Here is a 21,805-nt window from a genome sequence, read left to right as displayed (position 1 = left end):
TTTTTGAGATTTTATGTATTTTACATACCTCTATCATTTTTAACATCAGATGTGCATTGTGAAAAGCTCGACGTGTTACTTTGCGCCGAAATTTGGTTATCAGACCAGGAAGTTCGACATAAAGAACCATATGTCGAATTGTGTTGTCCGATTGTATTTGTTAAGCCCAATGTACTACCTATAGGTCCTGGAATAAAAAGACATAATAAAAATAAAAATAGACTCTATAACATTATGAGAAAAAATATAATAGAGAGTACTACACAGTACAACTAATATAACACATTTAAGGTTTCGTGTACTTGTGGATTTGTTTACTCAAAAAATGTGGAAAATTTCAATTAACAGAAATGATGTTTTAATATTTTCGTAATCACTTGATTTATGATATTCTACAAAAACTATCTCTGGAATGAATATTGTCGTTCTTTTATACAATATGTTACATCACATCAAACTAATATAAATTTACTACAAACAAATAATTTATTCAGTATTATTTTTTTATTAAATTCAAGACTTGTTAATACCAAAACGCTTTCTTATTATTAATATTTTATTCCTATTCTTAAAATCTACAAATTCAATCTTCCTTTAAAAAGTAATTAAAAGTTTCACAAAACTTTTCTGAAAAGGGTAGATTTAACAGTAAGTTAATGAAGTCGTTTATGAGAGTTCAAAAGTTATTTTTGAAGAATTAATTAACACTCTGTAGAATTTTTTTTTGGAATGATAATTAATTAATACTTAGATATATAAATGTTTTTACAAGTTTATTATTAAAATGACGGTTTTATGCATCTGGTGGTTGTATAAACTTTATAGGGCCGTTTCGAGATGTTTCTTTTCCTCGGGAAAAACTATATAATATAAGACAGGCATAACACAAATATAAATCCTGTTTGTAGACGACATCTAATTAAATATTAATATTTGCTGAAGGTACTGTGATTCTCAAACTTTGGATGAAAAAAATGTAGACATTGTTAGAATTAAAGAAACCTTTTTTTCAGGGATATGCGAAGATTTCTTAGTCACTTAGTTTAAACTCATTTCATAAAAATTGATATAAGCAAGGAAACTGTGAAAAAATACAAAGAAAAGTGAAAAAACTATATAAAGATGAAAGCTATAGAAAATAGGTGATTAAATTCAGTATATTTTTTTTGTCTCAGAAGTATCTAGCATTTTCCATTTTTGCTGCAATTAAGACAAATGACAAATTGACAAACCATTCTTATTTCCATTTCTATTATAATAATAATATATCAAGCATATTTAAAAATTTGAGTAGCTAAATTTGACGTATATTTATATAGTCCATTTTAACACAATTTTTGGACATATATTAAAATTAATGCATGTCCTTACATATATTAAAAAAATCATGTTCATGTCCAATCAAGCTCTTTGTTCCTTTTATATAATTTTTTAATCATTTATATTATTTTCTTTTTCAGAAAAATGTACTTTGTGCAATACTTATGTTCATCATTTGTGCTTTTCGTAAATTTTTTAAATAATTTTTATTCACGAAAAATGAATCAAACTGGTCTTTATTACCTCTTATTATATTTTGAACATTCCTGTTTATTTTTTATTATTTTTATATGAGTAGTAAAACATTATTATTACTGCATCTATCCATTGCAATTATTATATATTACTCAATTCGATTAATTTGAATTTATTTTATATTAATAATTTTAAAGCAGTTTTTGGACATAAAAAATAAATATGCAAGTCTTTACATATATAAAAAATGCATATTATGTTCATATTTACTAAACCTTGTTGTTTTTATATTTAATTTTTAAAATCATAAATATTATTTATTGCATGAAAATGTACGTTGTACAATATTTTTGTTCATTATTTGTGACTTTCGAGTTTTTTTTTTCAAATAATTTTCATGTTTTATCCACTTTAAAAAAATTCAAGCTGGGACTCTAGACTTAATAATGCCATATTATTTTTTTAACATTTATGTTAAGTTATTCCTTTCTATATGTTTATTAAAACATACTTATTGTTAATAGTGACTAGTTACTCTATTTATTAGGTAAAATTAAATACAAAAAAATCTCAAAATTGTTTATTTAATATTTTTCTCTGTTTTATTTCGATATTTATTTTCAATTTCCCCTGTAAGTATTAGTAGATAGAAGTAGGTACTCAGATCCGATTTTTACAATCTTATTTTATTCGATCATTCAGTTTCATATCATAAACCTGAACATTAAGCTGCTTATATATAAATGTTTGTAGGTCTAAATCTCGTTATAATCTGCTCATTCAATGTGATATCAATATTGCATGGTTTGGGAAAATGATTCTAAAACTTCGGAAAAATACATTTAATCTCTACAAATTAGCTAGGATAAAAATAATTCTCATTATAGATCATATTTCTGTAATATTACCATATTAAAACCATTTTTGTAGCACTAAAAAGTAGTCGTTAAAAAATCTGCTGAAAATGCAGAAAGTTAGGTGTAATTTCTGTGCTTTTCAAGAATTTCCGAAAAATATTCCAAAAATATAACATAGATTAAAATACTAAAATTGATGCTTCTACTTTGTTCTAAAGAAATAATTTTTATTTTCCATGCAAGACTTAGATATTTGTATTCTATTCCTCCATTTTCTTTATATAATTCCATATGTTGATTATAAATTTGGTGTAATATCATAATATTATTATGATCTTTTAATCAAATATTTCCATTGAAAATTATTAATTCATTATAATCTTTACTCTGGATTAGACTAATACCATTTATATTAATATTGTGATATCTAATCTGCTATTATAACGCACTGATTCAATACTTTGTCGAGTCATATTATAATTCAAAATATTACTAAATAAATTTCATGTATGAAATTATTTAGAATAATTCAAATGTTGGTAAAAATAATATTGTTCAAACCAATTATTATTGTTTTCATGGTATATTAAAATTAAATTTATAAAAATTAGGTTGTCAAATATCTCCCTTCCGCTTTTTTGCTCTTGGTTTATAATACAAAAAGGCGGAAGGGAGATATTTGACAACCTTATAGCAATACTCATCAGTTTCTACTTTAAATGCAATTAATATTTGTATGTAAAGCAATTTTTTTTACAATATATTCCGAGGCATCTCTATATGTTAAGTTTTTTAGTTATAAACTAATTGTGATTATCATTTTACCTAAAGGCAAGTTACGAAAATTTTCCGGTATATGTAAAAAAATTGACTCATTTGCTACGAATTAAAATACAGAAACTTTTAAAATTACGATACTAACGATAGTTTTTTTGAAATTCTGCAAGGCTGATTATTTCAAACTTTGATGGATTTTTTGAATTAATGAGTAAAAGTACTCTTGACCTATAATACTTAAATCATAAATATGGCATTATAATATCATATAAGAATTATTAAAATTGGCAAAAAAATTTAACAATTAATTACGAAAAAAAACTTTACCAAATTCCAATCAGCACAATTTCTTCTACTTATATCTTTCGAACAGTTTCTAAATTTTATTCACATTTTTGTAGATTTTTTTTTAAAATAGGTGTCGAAAGATTTTTCTTTACTCATTATAAAAAAACGTTTTTTTTTACCTTTTATCAACGTTTTCTTCAAAACGTCTGAACCGATTTTAAAAATTCAAAAGTCATTTGATGTAACTAAGGACTGACGTTATTAGTCAGTTTTTGGTAAATATTTGCCAGGCCGTTTTCTCGTGATTATTTGTTGAATTTTTTTCTCACGATTCTGATGAAATTTTGTATTACGCTAGATTTCCTAGTCTGAAATAACATACTGAAATATTATAGACCTACGATAAGCGGTTCTAATCAGAATCATGCGATTCTAATATATTAGGTTGTCAAATATCTCTCTTCTGCCTTTTTGTATTATAAACCAATAGCAAAAACGCGGAAGGGAGATATTTGACAACCTAATAATTTCATTAGTTCTATCGTTAGTCTTTTTAGTTTTCTCATCGATACCCAGAAATTTAGCAGATTTTTGTGTTTTAAGAAATTATTATCTTCAATTACAAATTTGGCCAGAATTGCCAATTTCCATGTGTCCTTTACCTTTGACAACCCCCGGTGTTCGGTGTTCATTTCCCGAGCTCTCTGGGATTTTTATCATTTACTACATGTTTTCAGTGGACTTTTCCTCCCTTAAGATGTGCTCTAGTTATTGTGTGCATGTCGTCGTGGTCAGTATAAAATCACTTTCGTGAATAAGTTATTACAGCAATTATTGCTTTTAGTATTTCCACTCGACTCCGGCGAAGAGCTTACGTTACTGCCCTATGACATGCGAATTCTTGGACGAAATAATAATATATATGTATATATGTGGATAAAAGCCAACGAATTTGATTAAGATAGGAAATTTTATTAAGATCTTTATATAATTGGTTTTATTGTTTTTTGATTATGGGAGGAAATCACGAAGGGTAAAGGATCGATTGTTGCAAGAGTCGGTGTTGAAATATATAATTGACCACTAGAAGGTTTTTTTTTATTAAATTTCCGTAGGGGAATCAAAAAAGATTTTTTTTTGCATATCTTCACGTTTGAGAGGTTTCTGAACATTTTGGCATACCTCAAAAAAAAATATGTGTGTGTATGTGTGGATACAATTTTTTGTCGACGTTTTCGGGAGTGTTGTTCAACTGATTTGAATGATTCAAAAACTTTCTGCTGTGTTGACGAAACGAATTCTTTTAGGAAAAAGTTTCTTTTTCATTTTTTTTTAATTTGCAAAAAATATTTTTTTTACTAAATTTTATTCTTCGAATATTTCATTATGGTATTGGAAGTTCCAGCAATTTGCCTTAAGGCAAGATGCCATACACAACTAGTTATTATAATTTAATTAACTTAAATTAATAAAAATTAAATATCTTTTGAAAAGTCAAGTTGTTTAGAATATTTGAGGCTATGAGTGTATAAAATGAATACTGTACGTGGTAGTTTACCTTAGGGCAAGTTACATGAACTTCCAGAGATGTGGAAATAATTTTGCTTAATCATAAATATTAAATTTAGCTATTTAACAACATTTTTTTTAAACTGTGACGCACTTTTTGATTCGAATTAGCTGGTTTTATATTTTTTCAATTATATGTAAATTTTCATTTAGGTAATTTGTCTTTCACAATTTTGTTTTTTTATTATCATGTGTAAAAGCAAATTTTGAGTTCTAAACTTGTAGATTCACATTTTGCTAGGTAATAAACTAGAATATTATAGTTTTCATCGATTATTATAGGTTTGATCTATAAAATCAGATTTTATGATTTTAAGTGGATGGAAATTTTATAGCACAAAGTTTGTTATGAGACATATCGATGGTACTAAAATATTAAAGAGATTAAATTTACGTTTGAAGTTTAGCAAATTATATATACACAATGTCCCAGAACTTAACGTCTAGTAGAATTGACCTTAACTATCTTGAAGATATTTAGAAAACAAAATTGCCGTTGCAATTGCCGTTTAAAAATGTTGACTGAAATTATGACAATATTTCGATTATTGTGGTTAATTTTTATTAATTTTGTTTGTTTAAACTTTGGTACCGTAACCGTAAATAACATTTTTAGGACTACAGTAGAAAATAATAACACAATTGCCTCAAGTTTTCAAGAAATAAGAATTTTTGTTAAAGTAAATTTAAAATTTCTAAAACTGGTCGAATTTGAGAGACCGAATAATCAGATTGTTATTTCTTTACTAATTTTTTTTTCAATAATAATATTAGGTTGTCAAATATCTCCCTTCCGCTTTTTTGCTCTTGGTTTTAATACAAACAGGCGGAAGGGAGATATTTGACAACCTATTATTATCAATTATTTTACAGTTTTACAATACTGATGAATTGCGCCAATTTTCGATAAAACTTGCTAGCATATTTTGTTTTTTTTTTCAGAGAAAAGTCTCTCGAAGTCGACCGGTTTAAAGAAAATTAAATTCATAGTTCAACAAAAAGTATTGTTAGTAACTTGTAGTGAATCTTAATTAGTAAAGTAGTTATAATATATAATTTACTATGAACGTAAGTTCTGAAATCAATAAATTGTAATATTTAAATTTACTATAAACATAAGTGCTAAAATCAATAAATTGTAATATAAATTGCAAGATATTTGTAATATTTTTTTTTAGGAAAACATAAAAATTATAGGAATAAATACTCTTCTATAAGTACTCGTAAAATAAAATTTTAACCGATAATTTTGTAGTATATATAAATTATTTAAGTTAGAATTTACAACAATTCCTACCACTCCTTTAATTTTAATTATTTTTTTCGTGCTGTAACCAGTTATTTTTGTACGTTATTCCATATTCAATCGCATTTCTTTTATCTCGGCAAATAAATATTTCAATCGAATGAGGATTTATATATTTTATTTCCAGTTCAGAACTGGCTTTAACATGTGCGGATTAGATGTTATTACGTTATCGATTCAGATGATAAGTACTTTAAATGGTATGTAATCGCATTATCTCTGCTTCCTACGACGACCTTACCGAATTCGCCAAAATTAGCTCATCATGATAAAAGATATGTTTTAGAATTGAATTTTTGCAAATTGAAATCTATATGGTAATAAAAATAAATGTAGATGATATTGATTTAAATCGTGTTTTTATTATATATATACTAGCAAACCCGACGAACTCCGTTTCGCCACCAGATGGTTTCGTGAGAAAGATGAAGAAATTTTTTGGTTGTTTTATATTTGAAAAGGAAAAATGTGATTTTATTATACAAAGGTAATGAATTTATTTCGATTACAAAAATGAAGTGTTTTTTAGTTGAGCTTCTCTAAGTAAATGAAAGTGAATCCACAAATATCCGTTTCATTGAAGTGCTCTTTGGTAAACCACCTTTTTTGTTTTTTGTCTGACGTTAACACAAACAAAGTGGATGGTTTTCCAACTCGTGAACAGGCAACGTATAACTGCCCATGTGAAAAACAATGATTTTCTGAATAATCTATCTGAAATTTATCCCGCAAACACTATGGGATTGGCCTTGCGACTTGTTATTGCGAACGAAAGGCGAACTGGAAATTGCAATCGTTTGAAGTCAAACGGAAGACCAGTCGGAATCATTGGTATGTCACCAAATCGCCAGCAATTTTTGATTGAATGGTGAAATTCAGTGCGTGTACATAATTATTCTTTGCGGCAAGAATTGCTCGTTGACTTAACCAAGCATAATTCTGATAATTCTCACTAATGTCATTACTCGAATTTTTAATTACGGTGCGTGAAGTTCCAGCAGCTTAAGGCACGATGCCATGCACAACTAATTTTCTTAGCTATAAACCTTGCGGAGCCCGAGACCTTTCTAACAAATGCAAAATTGTCGAAATCGGTTCGTGCGTTCTGGAGTTATTTCGTCAGGAAGGAAAACCCGACTTATTTATATATATATATATATATATATATATATTTATATATATATATATATAAATTATGAAGTGTCTAGGTATAATTTATCCGTCGTGCATGGTGGTTCGGCACGTGCGTCGGCGGATGCAGGAAACGCATCGCGCGTTCAACCGTACTCCGAAGGCGTCGAAGGGTCTAACTGAGGCGAATTAGGGACGTTTACCGGCATACAATAGTCGCTACCGGCGAGTGCGCCCGGCACACTTTCAGGCTTAAAACTAATTCGAATCTAGTATGTATTTAAATAATTATTAACGTTTGATCGTATTTAGCAACAGTTTATACAGATAATTAGTAATACATGACTTCGAGCCGGCTTTGCTAAAAAATCTTTGATTTTTTTTAAACTTTGAAAAAAAAATAGATTTTTGAGAATTTTTGAAAAAAAATAACTTTTTTGAATTTTTTTTTTATTTTAATTCGAATCTTGTATGAATTTAAATAATTATTACCGAATGATCGTATTTATATTAGCATCAGTTTAGACAGATAATTAGTAATATATGGCTTCGAGCCGGCTTTGCTAAAAAAGCTTTGAATTTTTTTAAACTTTGAAAAAAATAGATTTTTGAAATTTTTTATAAAAATAACTGTTTTGAACAATTTTTTTTTCATTTTCAATTCGAATCTTGTATGAATTTAAATAATTATTAACCTATGATCGTATTTAGCATCAGTTTAGACAGTGGTGCATGGCATCGTGTTTTAAGGAAAATTATTGCAACTTTCCGTACAGAAAATTAAATTTCAAAAAAATGAAATTTTCTGAGAAATTTGAAAAAAATATTTTTTCAGTATTTAAAATTTTTGATAAAATGTGACTTTTTTGAAAAAATGTGTTTTTTAACAATTTAATTTTTTTTATCGAATATTGTACGAATATAAATATTTATGAACGCATGATCGTTTTTTAAAATCAGTTCAGACAGATAACTGTCTAAAAAAGTTCTTGAGAGAAATTCTTGCAACTTTCCGCATCGAAAATTATTTTTTTAAAAATAACTTGAAATTTTCTGAAAACGTTGAAAACATTAGATTTTGAGTGTTTTGAAATTATTGAAAAAATGTGACCTTTTTGAACAATTTAATTTTTTCTATCGAATCTCGTATGAATTTAGATAATTATGAACGTATGATCGTATTTAGCATCAATTTAGACAGCTAACTAGTGGTGCATAGCATCTTGTGTTAAGAAAAATTCTTGCAACTTTCCGTACAGAAAATTAAATTTGAAAAAAAAAATGAAATTTTCTGAGAACTTTGAAAAAATTAGATTTTTGAGTATTTTGAAATTTTTGAAAAAATGTGACTTTTTTGAAAAAATGTGACTTTTTTTAACAATGTAATTTTATTTTATCGAATCTCGTACGAATATAAATATTTATGAATGTATGATCGTGATTAATATCACTTTAGAGTCTAAACTTTTAGGTGCAAAACGTTTCGGTGTACTTTTTTCCGTACTGTCAGTGTCTGCATGGCCTCGATTAAAATCATCAAACCACTTCTCCACAGTTTGCCTCGATTTGGCACAGCCCAATTAACTCTTATAGAATGATACTTTGACAGCAATGGTATCTTTACCCATCAAAAAACAATAATGTTTCAACCCACAAAATTGCTTTGAATTCATGGATGAACTATTCCTCCAACCATCCTCAGATGGTATGTTCTCAAAAATGCATTATTCGATTTTGATGAAACGTGACAACATTGTTACTACACTTTACTAAATATTCAACAGAAATTTAAAGTTGGTGCATTCAATAGTTTCTGAGATATGCGAGGTCGAGGGGTGGCTGGCTCCGCGCTCAATACTAACATTTAAACAGTTGGTATGTTCTCAAAAATGCGTTCTGCGATTTTGATGAAATTCGACACACATTGTTACTAAACTTTACCCAAAATGTGACCAAAGTTTAAAGTTGGATCGTTTCATAGTTTCCGAGATATGCTAGGTCGATGGGTAGCTTGCTCCGAGCTCAATACTAGCATTTAAACAGATAGTATGTTTTCAAAAATGCATAATTCGATTTTGATGAAACTTGGCACACATTGTTGCTATACTTTACAAAATTGTGTCAAAAATTTTGAAATGGTTAATCCGATACTTTCCGAGATATGTGTGATTGCACAACAATTGAACAAGTCCGGTATTTGCAAATACGCACCAACGCACTCTGACCCGAAACTAGCCTAGTTTTAGGTTGAGAGCACGTTTGGCCTACAGAATATTTAAACAGATACACCATGGTGATTTCTCAAAATGCGATTTGTGATTTTGGTGAAACTTGACACACATTGTTACCACACTTTACTAAATATTTGACAGAATTTTAAAGTTGAAACATTCGATAGTTTTTGAGATATGCGAGGTTGATGTGTGGCTGGCTCCGCGCTCAATATTTCTTCAATGATAAGCAATTCTCAGTAGAAAATAAAATACAAAAATAAAACCAAATTTTTGAGAAGTGCAAAATTGTCTATGAAATTATCTCCGAAAATTTAAGCAGAAGAGTTCTATGTATGATGGTTACAAATATTAAAAATATTATGAGAGTACCTAATATTATTATTTATAGAATTCTAGCAAAATTGGAATTTGTAAAAGAACGTTTGCATATTTCTAAATGTTGATTATTTTATATATTGATACTAGGGTAGGAATAGGGGTGCAAAGATCAAATTTGACTTTTAGTAATTATATTATGAAAGGTTGGTTTTAACCTAACTTAATCACAACAAATAACACACATCAAACAGAACACTATCAAACTTTATTCAGTATAATTCCCAAGTAATTCATTATTTTAGAAATATGTTTTTTTTCTCTTACTTCGTAAATGGCGTAAAAAAGGATAACCAGAAGGCAAAATATCCACCATTTTATTTTTAACTTTAAAGTTATGAAATGATAGCAACATAGTCAGTGCAATGCTTAAAAAATTATTAAATTACATTTACTCAAAAAATATGTTCAGACCAAAAACTTATATACTTTCGTTAATTAAAAATGTGGTTGTTTTTCATGGGAAGTCGTCCGATTTATGACGATGGCTGTTTACACATATTTTGCCCTCTACTTTAAAATAGTATTTGTAAAAATTCATTGATTTTGAGATAATGGCGGAAAAACTTTTTGCCCAAAGATATATATGTCTCCTGGCTACTGCGATACAAATAGATTATTTTTCCAACGTTTTGAATTAGTTGTACTTCAAAATGTATGACTTTTACGTTGACAATCAGAAGCAGTTTCTCTCTACATCTCCATAAGTGACTCCTCGCAACTTCTTCTCGGCGATTAACGATTACGTCTTAATTTATTTAAGTTAAGTCTGAAGTCTCAAATGAATATTCTCAGAACAGAAAGAAGAGACTCTACTCTTTCGATTGTCTCTGTGCCGACAAGCCAATTAAAGGACTATTAGACTGAATCATGCCGGCGTCCCTAAACGAAACTAATCATGACGAAGTTGAAAATTAGTCTGGGGGTTCATTAACAAAGCGATGAATCCGTTAAATTAATGCCGTGATAATGATAATGAAAGATCTCTCTCGAGAAAGAATCATATTGTAACACGCGATATGAAAATCTATATATGTTATGACTAAAAGCCCGTATGGCGACGATTGTTTTAATAATACTCGCTGAAGTCATTAAGGGATATCTTGATTAATCTATTTTAAATTTGGAAGATTGGAATTTGATACGGATTCATTGTTTCTTCATAGAGTTCAAAATAATTTCCTTCACATACAATATTTAATCCCTCCGGCGTACAGAAATGCTCGGCGCTTACAATAGAACAGAAATACCTTATTGAATTCAAACGTGTGATTTTCTTTGCTTTTCCTTTTTTCCGGTACAGAAAATTGACAGCTTATTAGATTTTTCCTTTTCAAGCTGTCATAAATGTATTTGCAATAATATTGACCTATAAACATGACGAGAATAAAGGAAAGCGTTTTTGATCAATTGATTTCTTTATTGGCAATATTAAGAATAGTAGTAAAAATATAAATAAATGCTTATATGAAGTTCGTTTTTTGGAGTCGTATTCATAACACAATTTGGTTTTCATTCATACATTGTTTCATTCATTTTTTCTCACAACCATAACCCATGTGTTTCTCTTATATATGTGACAAGTGTAAATCTAAATAAAACTCCTCCATCTTTTCAAATGCATCAAAGCGTTTTGGTTCGGACAAATAAAAAAGAAATTATAAACACCGCATGACGACTTTTTTATCCTTTTATGAGATCACTGTAAATCATAACAGAGCACAATTAAAAAATTTAAAAAAACTAAACCCGGAGTGAGAGAGGTGTCACATTACAAAATGACGCAAATTGTAACACTTTTTTTTCACATCTGTTATAAGAAAGACCATGTGAGCGGATTTAATAATGACGAAGACGAAGGACAAAATTGTAAAAAGGACGGAAAAAATGAAAACGACTTCCTCGGATAGTTTTTTGAAATATTCACGCGATGAAATCATACATCATCTTTTGTGGTATTTGTTTGAGAAACGAGTCATTCTAGAAAGTGTTTTATTGAGTTGTTTATTTTAGCAATTGTGCAATCTTGGAAGTTGCGAATCAATCACAATTATAATTTTTTTTATCACGTTAATTGCCCTGTCAGTCATATATGTCTGACGCTAAAAGATGTCCGATGCAAACGGTTCTTTTGCAGTATTTTTCAAAAGCTTGGCTAGGAACAAAACCTGAGAAGTTTATTCTAAAAATGCGTCAGACATCTAAGAAAGACATGGTTCGTCGAAAAATATTTTTTTTGTATATAACCACTTCAGTCATATATGAGTGACATAAAAATTAGAGGTTTTCCAGGAATTTTACCAAAAAAAATGTTTAATACATTTTTGATTAAGTGATTTTATAAAGTTTCTATTGCATGGTAATACGATATTCTATTGCAATGGTAATACGATATTAACAGAAAATTCGCATTTAATGTGTTATAGAAATTCCAAAAAAATGTTTTGGCATAGGCATAACATACTAGCATAATAACTATGTCAGATATTTGAAAATCTGGTGTAAAATCAAGTTTTACTAAATTATTCAAACAATTGTGCAATGATCCCTTCAATGATTTTTTGAAAGATTGATTTGATGCTTGTTGATCCAGAAGTTGTATTTATATTAGGTACAATTTTTACTAGAAATAGTAAGGTTATTTATTAATATATATATATATATATATATATATATATATATATATACCCTAACACGTGGTGGTGCGCAATCGATATTACCCATGGGACCACCACGACGTCGGGGCATGAAATGGCGACATACACTCTGGGTTGAATACCGATTGCAATTTTCATAAAATTTGTAAAAAAATAATATTAATCAAATAGATTACAGACACCCTTTTTTAATTTTAAAAAATTGCTTGTGTACAGCATACCAAAAGACACCTACACATTTACTGCTACTCTGACCAAATCTTTTTATCCCATATACATAATTTCACTAATTCCTCATTGACCTATCTTATTACCCCTCTTGTCAGAACCAAATCATTACAATAACAGATGAGATATCAATTAAGACTGTTTTAATTCACGAGACAGTGATAAATCTCCTGTAAATCGGCCTGTCCATAATAATAAATCTGTTCCAATAGAAACCAAAATAATATAACCAACACATCGAAAGGTAATTGAACACCAAAACACATCTTATTCATACGACTAACCTTTTTGACCAGTTATGACCTAATAAAGAAAACCGGGGGACAAAATTAATAACTAGATGTAAATGATATTTTTTCTTAAGGCAAGTTGCATGAACTTCCCGATAATCAACTTAAAAAAATTAAAATTGAGCTATATAGAAAAATATTTAACCGTTTTCTAATTGGAATCCAATGTAGATTCTGATCAGAATCGAGGGCTTTTAAAATTTTCACATACCCACATACTATTTTTTCAAATTTGGTCTCATTCGATTCAGAATGTCTTGAAGCGCCGAGAAAACATAAAATTTGCAAATCGGATTTTTTTTGGGAAAACAATCTCTTCCTTCGGGAAGTACATAATAGCCTCCAAAAATTCTAGAATTGAGGGAATTTGTTAAATTATGAATTTAAAATATTCAAAATCTGTCTACACTGAAACGCCCTTTTTTTAAAAAAAAGTTCTCTATATAAAAATAAATTTTGCCATTTTTTTATGTTTGTCTTGCGTTAAATCTTGGAGAATGGCATTCTACTACTCCGAAACTTTGCAGATTTCTCGCAAATTTTTAGAGCACTATTTAGGTAATTCGTGATATAAATTACTCATTTATGTACTCATAAGTCCTTTATCCTCTGGTTTCCTCTACAACTCTCTCTCGAATGATTCACTTTGTCCAGAGACGAGTTTGTGCCTTCGATTTGATTGATCTCAAACTTGACCCGAGGAGTCACTTAAATCAAGACATCGTCGATGATGTCATTTCGAGATATAGAAGAAGAGGACCTTATCAAATAAAGTGACCGAGTCTCCTTTTGTTATTATTAATATTATTAGTGTTATTATTGTTACAGTGACTAATGAAAATAGGCCTTTTCGCTTTGCTAATCCCGAGTCGGGATGGTGACTCATTTGATAATGGACTCTTGTAGATGTTATTAATTGGCGCGAATTATAACTTTACTGGGTGATGTATTAACTAGTAAACAAATTTATACTGATAACAATTGTATATCAGACTATGATTCCAATAGTTAACTCTACTAATTTGCCTCGTGCGTTTGTAATATTTAAAAATTGAATTTCCCTCCATACAAGCGATTTATCATGAAAAATTGGATCGTCCGTCGTAATCCAATTATGATCATTTTCGCAGTTTTAAATTATTTTTGACAATATCGTTAATCTGCCATCACTCGTCGTATATTGGTTATGGGGTGGATTATATGAAAAATTCAATATGCACGGGGCATCAAAAATGAAATTGTTTTATTTTTAATTCTATTAAATGTTCCATCGGTCCAAGCCGACAACGGCTTGTTGTATCAAATATTAAAAATATTCGTCAATAAACCGGAAGAGGATGAGTTTTGTGAAATTGAATAAAAAATAAACACAGAAAATGTCAAAAGTGATAAAAATTTATGGAATAGCTGAAGCTGGGGCGAAAAAATTGAAACTTATGTAAAATGATAATTATTCTGATGCAATTGATAATTGGTTATTTTAATTCACTTATTTTATTATATCTAATGCCAGATGCAGCTCTAGAATATATTTTTCATTGTTTGTTTAATATAAAATAGATATATTATTGCTTATTATAATTTACAATATTTATTTTAATAATAAATCTAGTGTCAAAGTCGTATATCAAAACTCTAAAAAAATACATTGAAATGCTTTATTCTATTGATACTTTTGAAATAATAGAATTTTTTTTAAGAATTTTCATCAGGTTTTATATAAAGTTTATCAGAAGATATTGGCAGTCTAAGAATAATGCTATTTGTTATAGCAAATATATATAATATTTATTATAAAAAAACTGATCTTGAAACTTTACGTAAATTACCTGATAAAACTAAATTTGTAACCGTTTATTAGTTTTAGAAATAAATTCACAATAATATTATTTTTCATAGAACGAAAAGTATAGTTTTTAGCATAATTTATATCACAATTATTAAAAAATTTATTTAATGGGAAAAAATTAATATTTTTCCCAGAAAACCTTTGAGATTTGTTTTTGTAGTAATTTATTATAACGTTTTTTCTTTAAAAAAATACTGAATTTAATCATAAAATATGTTTAATAATAAATCTAGTGTCAAAACTCTAAAAAAATACTTTTTTCGATTGATATTTTTGAAATAAGCTTTGTATAGAACAAATTTTAAGAATTTTCATCAGGTTTTATATAAAGTTTATCAGAAGGAATTGGCAGTCTGAGAAAAATGCTATTTATTATAGCAAATATATATTATTTATCTTAAAACTTTACGTAAATTAACTAATAAATCTAGATTTATAACCGTTTATTAGTTTTAGAAATAAATTCACAATAATATTATTTTTTACAGAACGAAACGTATAGCTTTTAGCATAATTTATATCACGGGATTTATTTAAGGAAAAAAGTTCATATTTTTTCCAGAAAACCTTTGAGATTTGTTTTTGTAGAAATTTATTATAAAGTTTTTTCTTTAAAAAAATGGCAAAAAGTGTCAGAATTAATTTGCTCACTGAATTTAATCATAAAAATATGTTTATTAATAATATAAATAAAATACTAGGAACTAATAATAATAAACCATCAAATTTTAATCTCAATTTTTTAGCATATTTTATATCACAATTATTATAAAATTGATTTAATGGGAAAAAGTTCATATTTTTCCCAGAAAACCTTTGAGATTTATTTTTGTAGTAATTCATTATAACGTTTTTTCCAAAAAAAAATGGCAAAAAGTGTCAGAATTAATTTGCTTACTGAATTTAATCATAAAAATATGTTTAATAATAATATAAATAAAATACTATGAACTAATAATAATAGACCATCAAATTTTGATCTCAATTGTCCTTCGGCGTTGAAACATATTTTATTTAATTAGAAGCCAGAACGTCGATTTTAAAATAGGAAAATATTTTTACTTTTCTTAGTAATTCAAATAAAAAAAACAAAACTTAAAATTTGAACATTTTCTTTAGTAATTGGAAAATTTAATGTGATTTAAAGTTAATTAAGAATAATAATGAATTAAGCATCATTGTTTGTTCAAATTTCGAGCTTTTTCGGTTAAAATTTTGATAGAATTTTTAAATTTGCACTAAATAAATATTTGAGCAGACTCTTGAAACTCATATGAATGTCAACGTATTTTTTTTACTATTTATGTCTATTCCTATGACCATTGTAAAAGTCATTCTATTACCCCCGGTCTCCCCTAAACCGTTCGTCGGGGTTGAAGTTGATAATTCGTCGACCGATCGTCGACAATAAGCCCTGCAATCTACCCGCTTTGATGGCGATATCTGATGAACCCGCTTGTAATGTAATTTAATACGACAAAAATAATAATTAGTATTGCAGGTTTTTGCGAAGGGTTGTTTTAGAAGAGACAACACGAGCGCAGGGACATCGTGAGATAAGCAAATAATTTTTAAAAAAAGGTGAACCTAGGAATATTTTTTAGTAATGCCATAAGTACCACTATACTTATATCATTTTTGTAAATTTAAAATTTAAACTAATTTATAGGATTCGGATTATTATTTAATTTATCAGCTTAGTTATATACTATATCTTACCTATATTAATAATGAAACACTAAATTTGATCAATTTTAAGACAATTTGTGATAAGCTCGAAAAGTCTACTTCAACACTTCAACAATTTTTCTAGAGAAATACTGGAGACACGATAATTTTTTTTATATCTATATATATATATATATATATATATATATATATATATATATATATATATATATATATGAGTCTTTTATTCTATCCGATGTTATCATAGCAAAAGTAAATATGGATCATATAACTTTCGTTTGTTTGGTAAGATTGCCGAGGTAAAAGATAATTGAAATAATTGATTTACAAATATAATTTTTCTATACATTTTCCTATTATTGATATCGATACAATTACCCGATACTATCTTTTGCGTTTAATATTTAATGTTATAAGGTTTTTGTTAGAATTGATTTCGAAATAATTGAATTATTAAATAAAAACGAGAATTGTAATATATAACATTAACAATTTTTTCATTATCATTGTTTTTACTAATAGTATAAAAAATTAAATTTTTCACCACATTTTTAACAAATTTATCAAAAATATATAGAACTAGAAGATAAAAAAAGTAAAGTTATTCAAAGAGCTCTTTATAAAGATTTAAAGAGCCCTTTAAAAAGCGAATTACAATAATTATTGTACTTTAGTGAGAAACTTCAGAAAATAATTGACTTTTAGGATTTAGAATGATACGTATATGAGGCAATCAGATTTTATTAAAGCGTAGTTTGACATTTATAAATGCAGGGTATCCCAGAACTCAACGTCAATATGAAATTGGGTGATAATATTGACTGTAACTATCATGAAAATTTTTTTCTTAGAATTATGAGCTTTTAAGTGCAACCTAGAGCTTTGGTGTAACTTCAACTATTTTTTTGGTTATTGTGAGTAATTTTACTAATTTTGGTCATTTAAACTCTGGATCCGTAATCGTAAATAACATTTTTAGGAATACAGTCAAAAATAATGACATTTATTCCAAATTTTCTAGTATTATTACCAAACATTATCATTGTTTTGATTTAGTTTATTTTTTATTTTTGAACGTATACTGTTTACGATTATAGCAGTCTCTGTCCTAGAAAAAATCGGGCAAATGTACTTTTTATTCAAAAAAATAATTTGTTTTTGGCCAATTTTTTTAGCAATATAATTGTAAAAACATAAAGCCTTTATATTAATTTTATGTGTAGATCAGTTTAAATAATTTTCGAAAAATAATTTAATATAAATTTATAGTTATTTAAAATAATCTTGGATCTAATTTTTAAAGCAACAATTTGTTTTCAAATAGCAATTTTCATAACCATAAAAACTTTGAATAGAATTTTATGAAGAAATCGGTATGAGTGATTTTTTATGTTTTCTTTATGTTTTTAAATATAATTATCAAATATTTCATCAACATAGTTCAAATTAAACATAAAACTGTTTTTGATAGAAAACCTGATGATTAAACGTATTTAGTTTTCAATTTTTGTGCAACATATTAAAAAAACTTGTGTTTTTATTTATTTGTTGTTCTATTTACTAGAAAAAAATCATGAAAATGTATTTGCTTATTTATAAAAAAATGTGTCAAATTTTCTTATCAATGTAGATATGACAGCACAAAACGTTGAATGTAATTGTATAAATAAATCACGACAATTATTACAGTCTCTCTATACTAGACATAAATACATATTTAAAAAAAAAAATTTACTACCAAATTATTATAGCAATATAGACTTAAATTTTATCTACGGTTCTTACTCAAAGAAATATTTGGGCAAATTTATTTTCAAAGGCAATCTAATCATAAAATATATTGACGGGAAAATGTGTTTTTCACCTAAAATTGTTGGTAAAATGGAATAAACTTCATATTCATATTTATCTTTGAATGGCATCAAAAAATCTAATTAGATTCTAACGTTATTTTACGTTGTACGAAAACCCTGAAGACTGGGACTTCTAATACATTTGTACCATTAAAAAATCAATTAAAATAATGTAAAGATAAGTTGTAGATAGTAGGTATGTAAACTGATTGAAGATAATATAAAAATAGAGCAATTTTTTGATACGGTTTTTGTGGTTCAAGCGGGATAGTTTACTTTGGTTACCAACTTTTTGATGAGTATGCGCAAATTTTTATAGCACATACGCATAAAAACTTTGAAAGGATCTTCACACACATAAATATTTTTTAAATTACATCTACAATTTTTTTTTATTGTTTCCACAGCAATCAGAACTCTTTATTACTGTTCTATAAGCTGTTTTTGTGTATGACTTATGACCTAAGGTGTTGATATGAGAAGCAACCCATCGGTTGATCATTCTCCTATGTGTGGGGATTTTATTAGCTCTTATGTCTAATAGTGTGCATATGATTGAATACAACTATGTCTACGAAGGACGATTTCCACTTGGAATTATATACATCTACAAATACTACAATATTTATCAACTCACCATCAAATTTTCCCTTCGGCGTCACAATCCTAAACGCACTACCCGCGCTCTGTCTCTGCCCACTCGGGCTATGTCCGTCGTCTCTGGGACTTGCTTTTAAAGTCGCCAACAAATTTGTTTGATGTTGCAAAGGTTGATTTTGAATTTGCGTTGTTTGTTGAAGTTGGACAGGCGACGTTTGTTGAATACCTGTAGCACGTACTTGGCTTAGACTAAAATCTAGAGGCGCCGCTGGGAGCGCCATGGTAAAGGATATATGGGTTAAAATTTAGTTTAGCATAGTTCAAAGTTTGTATCCAAAAATTTAAAGTAAGCACTTTGGTTAGAGTATGTAAGTTCACTTGTAACACTTGTACACAAATTGTCACACCAGGATAAAAAAATTTGTCAAAGTCCAAAATTTCACCAAATTTTTTATTTTTTTTTACCGCGTCAAATGTTTACCCCGTAAATCTGTTACCTCTTGGCGCTTCGAGTCGCGCCAGTGGAGTGCCCACAGACCGGCACAGACGTAGCATTTTCGCGTCTACGATTACTCCGTCGCCCCTCCTGCAGGCGAGCACGCCCATTTCGCCTAATTTTCCCCTCTGATATCAGGTCGACGACGACGGTTTTCCGTATCAGTATGAATTCTATATCTAATACAACTGTATCAGTGTATATCAAGCCACTCCTATCGTTTGATTGTGTCCGTGTGTTGACATATCGGAGAGACCGCCTCGGTTTTAATCAAAATATCGTTGATTTCAAATCCTGCTGCTACGATGTTGACATCGGTTTTATGATATAATAACATGGGTAATGGTAATGTATATATTTTTTAAATTAAATAGAGCTTTTTGTGGATTGTAAATTATAATATATTGGCATTACAACAATGTTACAAAAAAATGGAAATTGATTCCTGTTTAGTGGATATAACTACAAATAATCATATAATGCTCTAATTTTTACATACATGTTTTAAAATAAAATTTATCAATAAAAATAATTTGGTATATTTACTACGTTGCCATTCGTCTACAATATAGAGTAAAGCAAACTTAATGTTAAAAATTTTGCAAAATATTATAAAATGCTATAACTTGTTATAAAAATTATAAGTTGTTATAAACTTCTCATAACAACAATAAAATAAAGATGATATAAAAATATAAAATCTAGAATATAGAGAATTTACCTCAGAAATTCATTGAAAAAAACCACATTGAATGATCGAAATATTTTAAAAGAGAACATATATATAATATATAATATATATATATATATATATATAATATATAATATATAATATATAAATATATATATATATATAATATAAATATATATAATATATATATATATATATATATATATATATATATAATATATAAATATATATAATATATGAATATATATAATATATGACATGTTAGTGAAAGAAATAAAATATTTAAATTTTGCATTCAAAAATTTAATTTTAGTTTTTCTTTACTTTAAAAAAATGTCATTGATAATTTTTATTATAAAAATTTTATTATTTAGTACATCATTTCTTATATTATATTATTACTCGTAGTTTTATCAACTGAAAAAAGTCAAATTGGAAGTATAAACGTATATGTAGCTATTCTATTCTTCTAAAAAAAGTAATAATTTGAAATAGAAATTATCAGGAAAAATATTACAAAACAAAGTAAATCTAATTATAATGTAATATTACTTATTAATGTAATATAATGTTATATTACAACAAAATCAATTTAGAATGTAACACCAAATAAATATAGATTATATAAATATAAAAAAATAAATTGTGAAAATCTAACCCCACAAATTTATTAATCACACTAAACGATTTTTTGAAAAAAATTTTAAAGTGTTTAAATTTTACATTTTGAATTGAGTTTGTTGTAAAAAAAATTTTATAGGGTTGCTTTATTTAATATTATCAAAGGATAATATTTTTGTTGATATTTTTTATTTCAAAATTTTTATTTTTTAATGGATCATTTCTTATATTATATTATCATTAGTAGTTTTATCAACTGAAAAAAATTGCGACCCTAAACGGAGAGATCTGTTTTATTCTATAATTTCTATAAGTTAAAAAACAATTAAAAACACTCTTTAGTTTTTTTGTTATTATAAGTCTTCTCAAAAAACTACTTCTGTTTTTTTCTATAGGATATGTAAACAGTTTATATTTACTAATTTTAATTTATTAGATCTGGCATTTTTAATTCAGTATTTTCATTTTTAATGATAATTACACACATCATTGCAACCAAATATTCAAACTAAAAAAACAATCATATATTTAACTATTTATTATGTACGTTTCGACAATATATATGTGCCATCATTAAAAAAACTATTTTATTGTATTATTTTATTTTAGCTGATATAGCTGCACCGACAATTGGTAATCGTGAAATTTAAGACAAAAGTTAATTACCATTTTTTTGTATTTTGCATTTTATCTTATTTCAATTCAAAATATTTCTATAATAAATCATTATTATATTCTCATATCATGTATCTTATAAATTTTACCTTATCTGAATCCAA

General features: G+C 27.3%; 1 protein-coding gene across 1 annotated transcript; it reads right to left on the bottom strand.

The window, feature by feature from the left end:
• Nucleotides 1-20: 20 nt before the first annotated feature.
• Nucleotides 21-19,588, bottom strand: LOC113373349. Its single transcript, XM_026613656.1, has 2 exons — nt 19,256-19,588; nt 21-187 (listed from the first exon to the last, which is right to left on the bottom strand). Exons 1-2 carry the CDS (start codon nt 19,497-19,499, stop codon nt 21-23), a joined length of 411 nt encoding a protein of 136 aa, XP_026469441.1. The 5' UTR covers nt 19,500-19,588.
• Nucleotides 19,589-21,805: the final 2,217 nt, after the last annotated feature.

This window comes from Ctenocephalides felis, unplaced genomic scaffold (assembly GCF_003426905.1).
Source record: "Ctenocephalides felis isolate EL2017-DRISC unplaced genomic scaffold, ASM342690v1 CF-g0.4_SCAFFOLD_01604, whole genome shotgun sequence".
Classification (NCBI taxonomy): domain Eukaryota; kingdom Metazoa; phylum Arthropoda; class Insecta; order Siphonaptera; family Pulicidae; genus Ctenocephalides; species Ctenocephalides felis.
Note: the sequence above shows the minus strand (reverse complement) of the source record. Positions and strands in the feature narration are given on the sequence as shown.

Excerpts from the sequence above, each read along its gene's own strand:
- LOC113373349 (XM_026613656.1), bottom strand. The coding sequence starts at position 19,499 with ATGGCGCTCCCAGCGGCGCCTCTAGATTTTAGTCTAAGCCAAGTACGT. Across the intron at positions 188-19,255 it reads GCCGAAGGGAAAATTTGATG|GACCTATAGGTAGTACATTG; the intron begins GTGAGTTGATAA and ends TTTTTATTCCAG.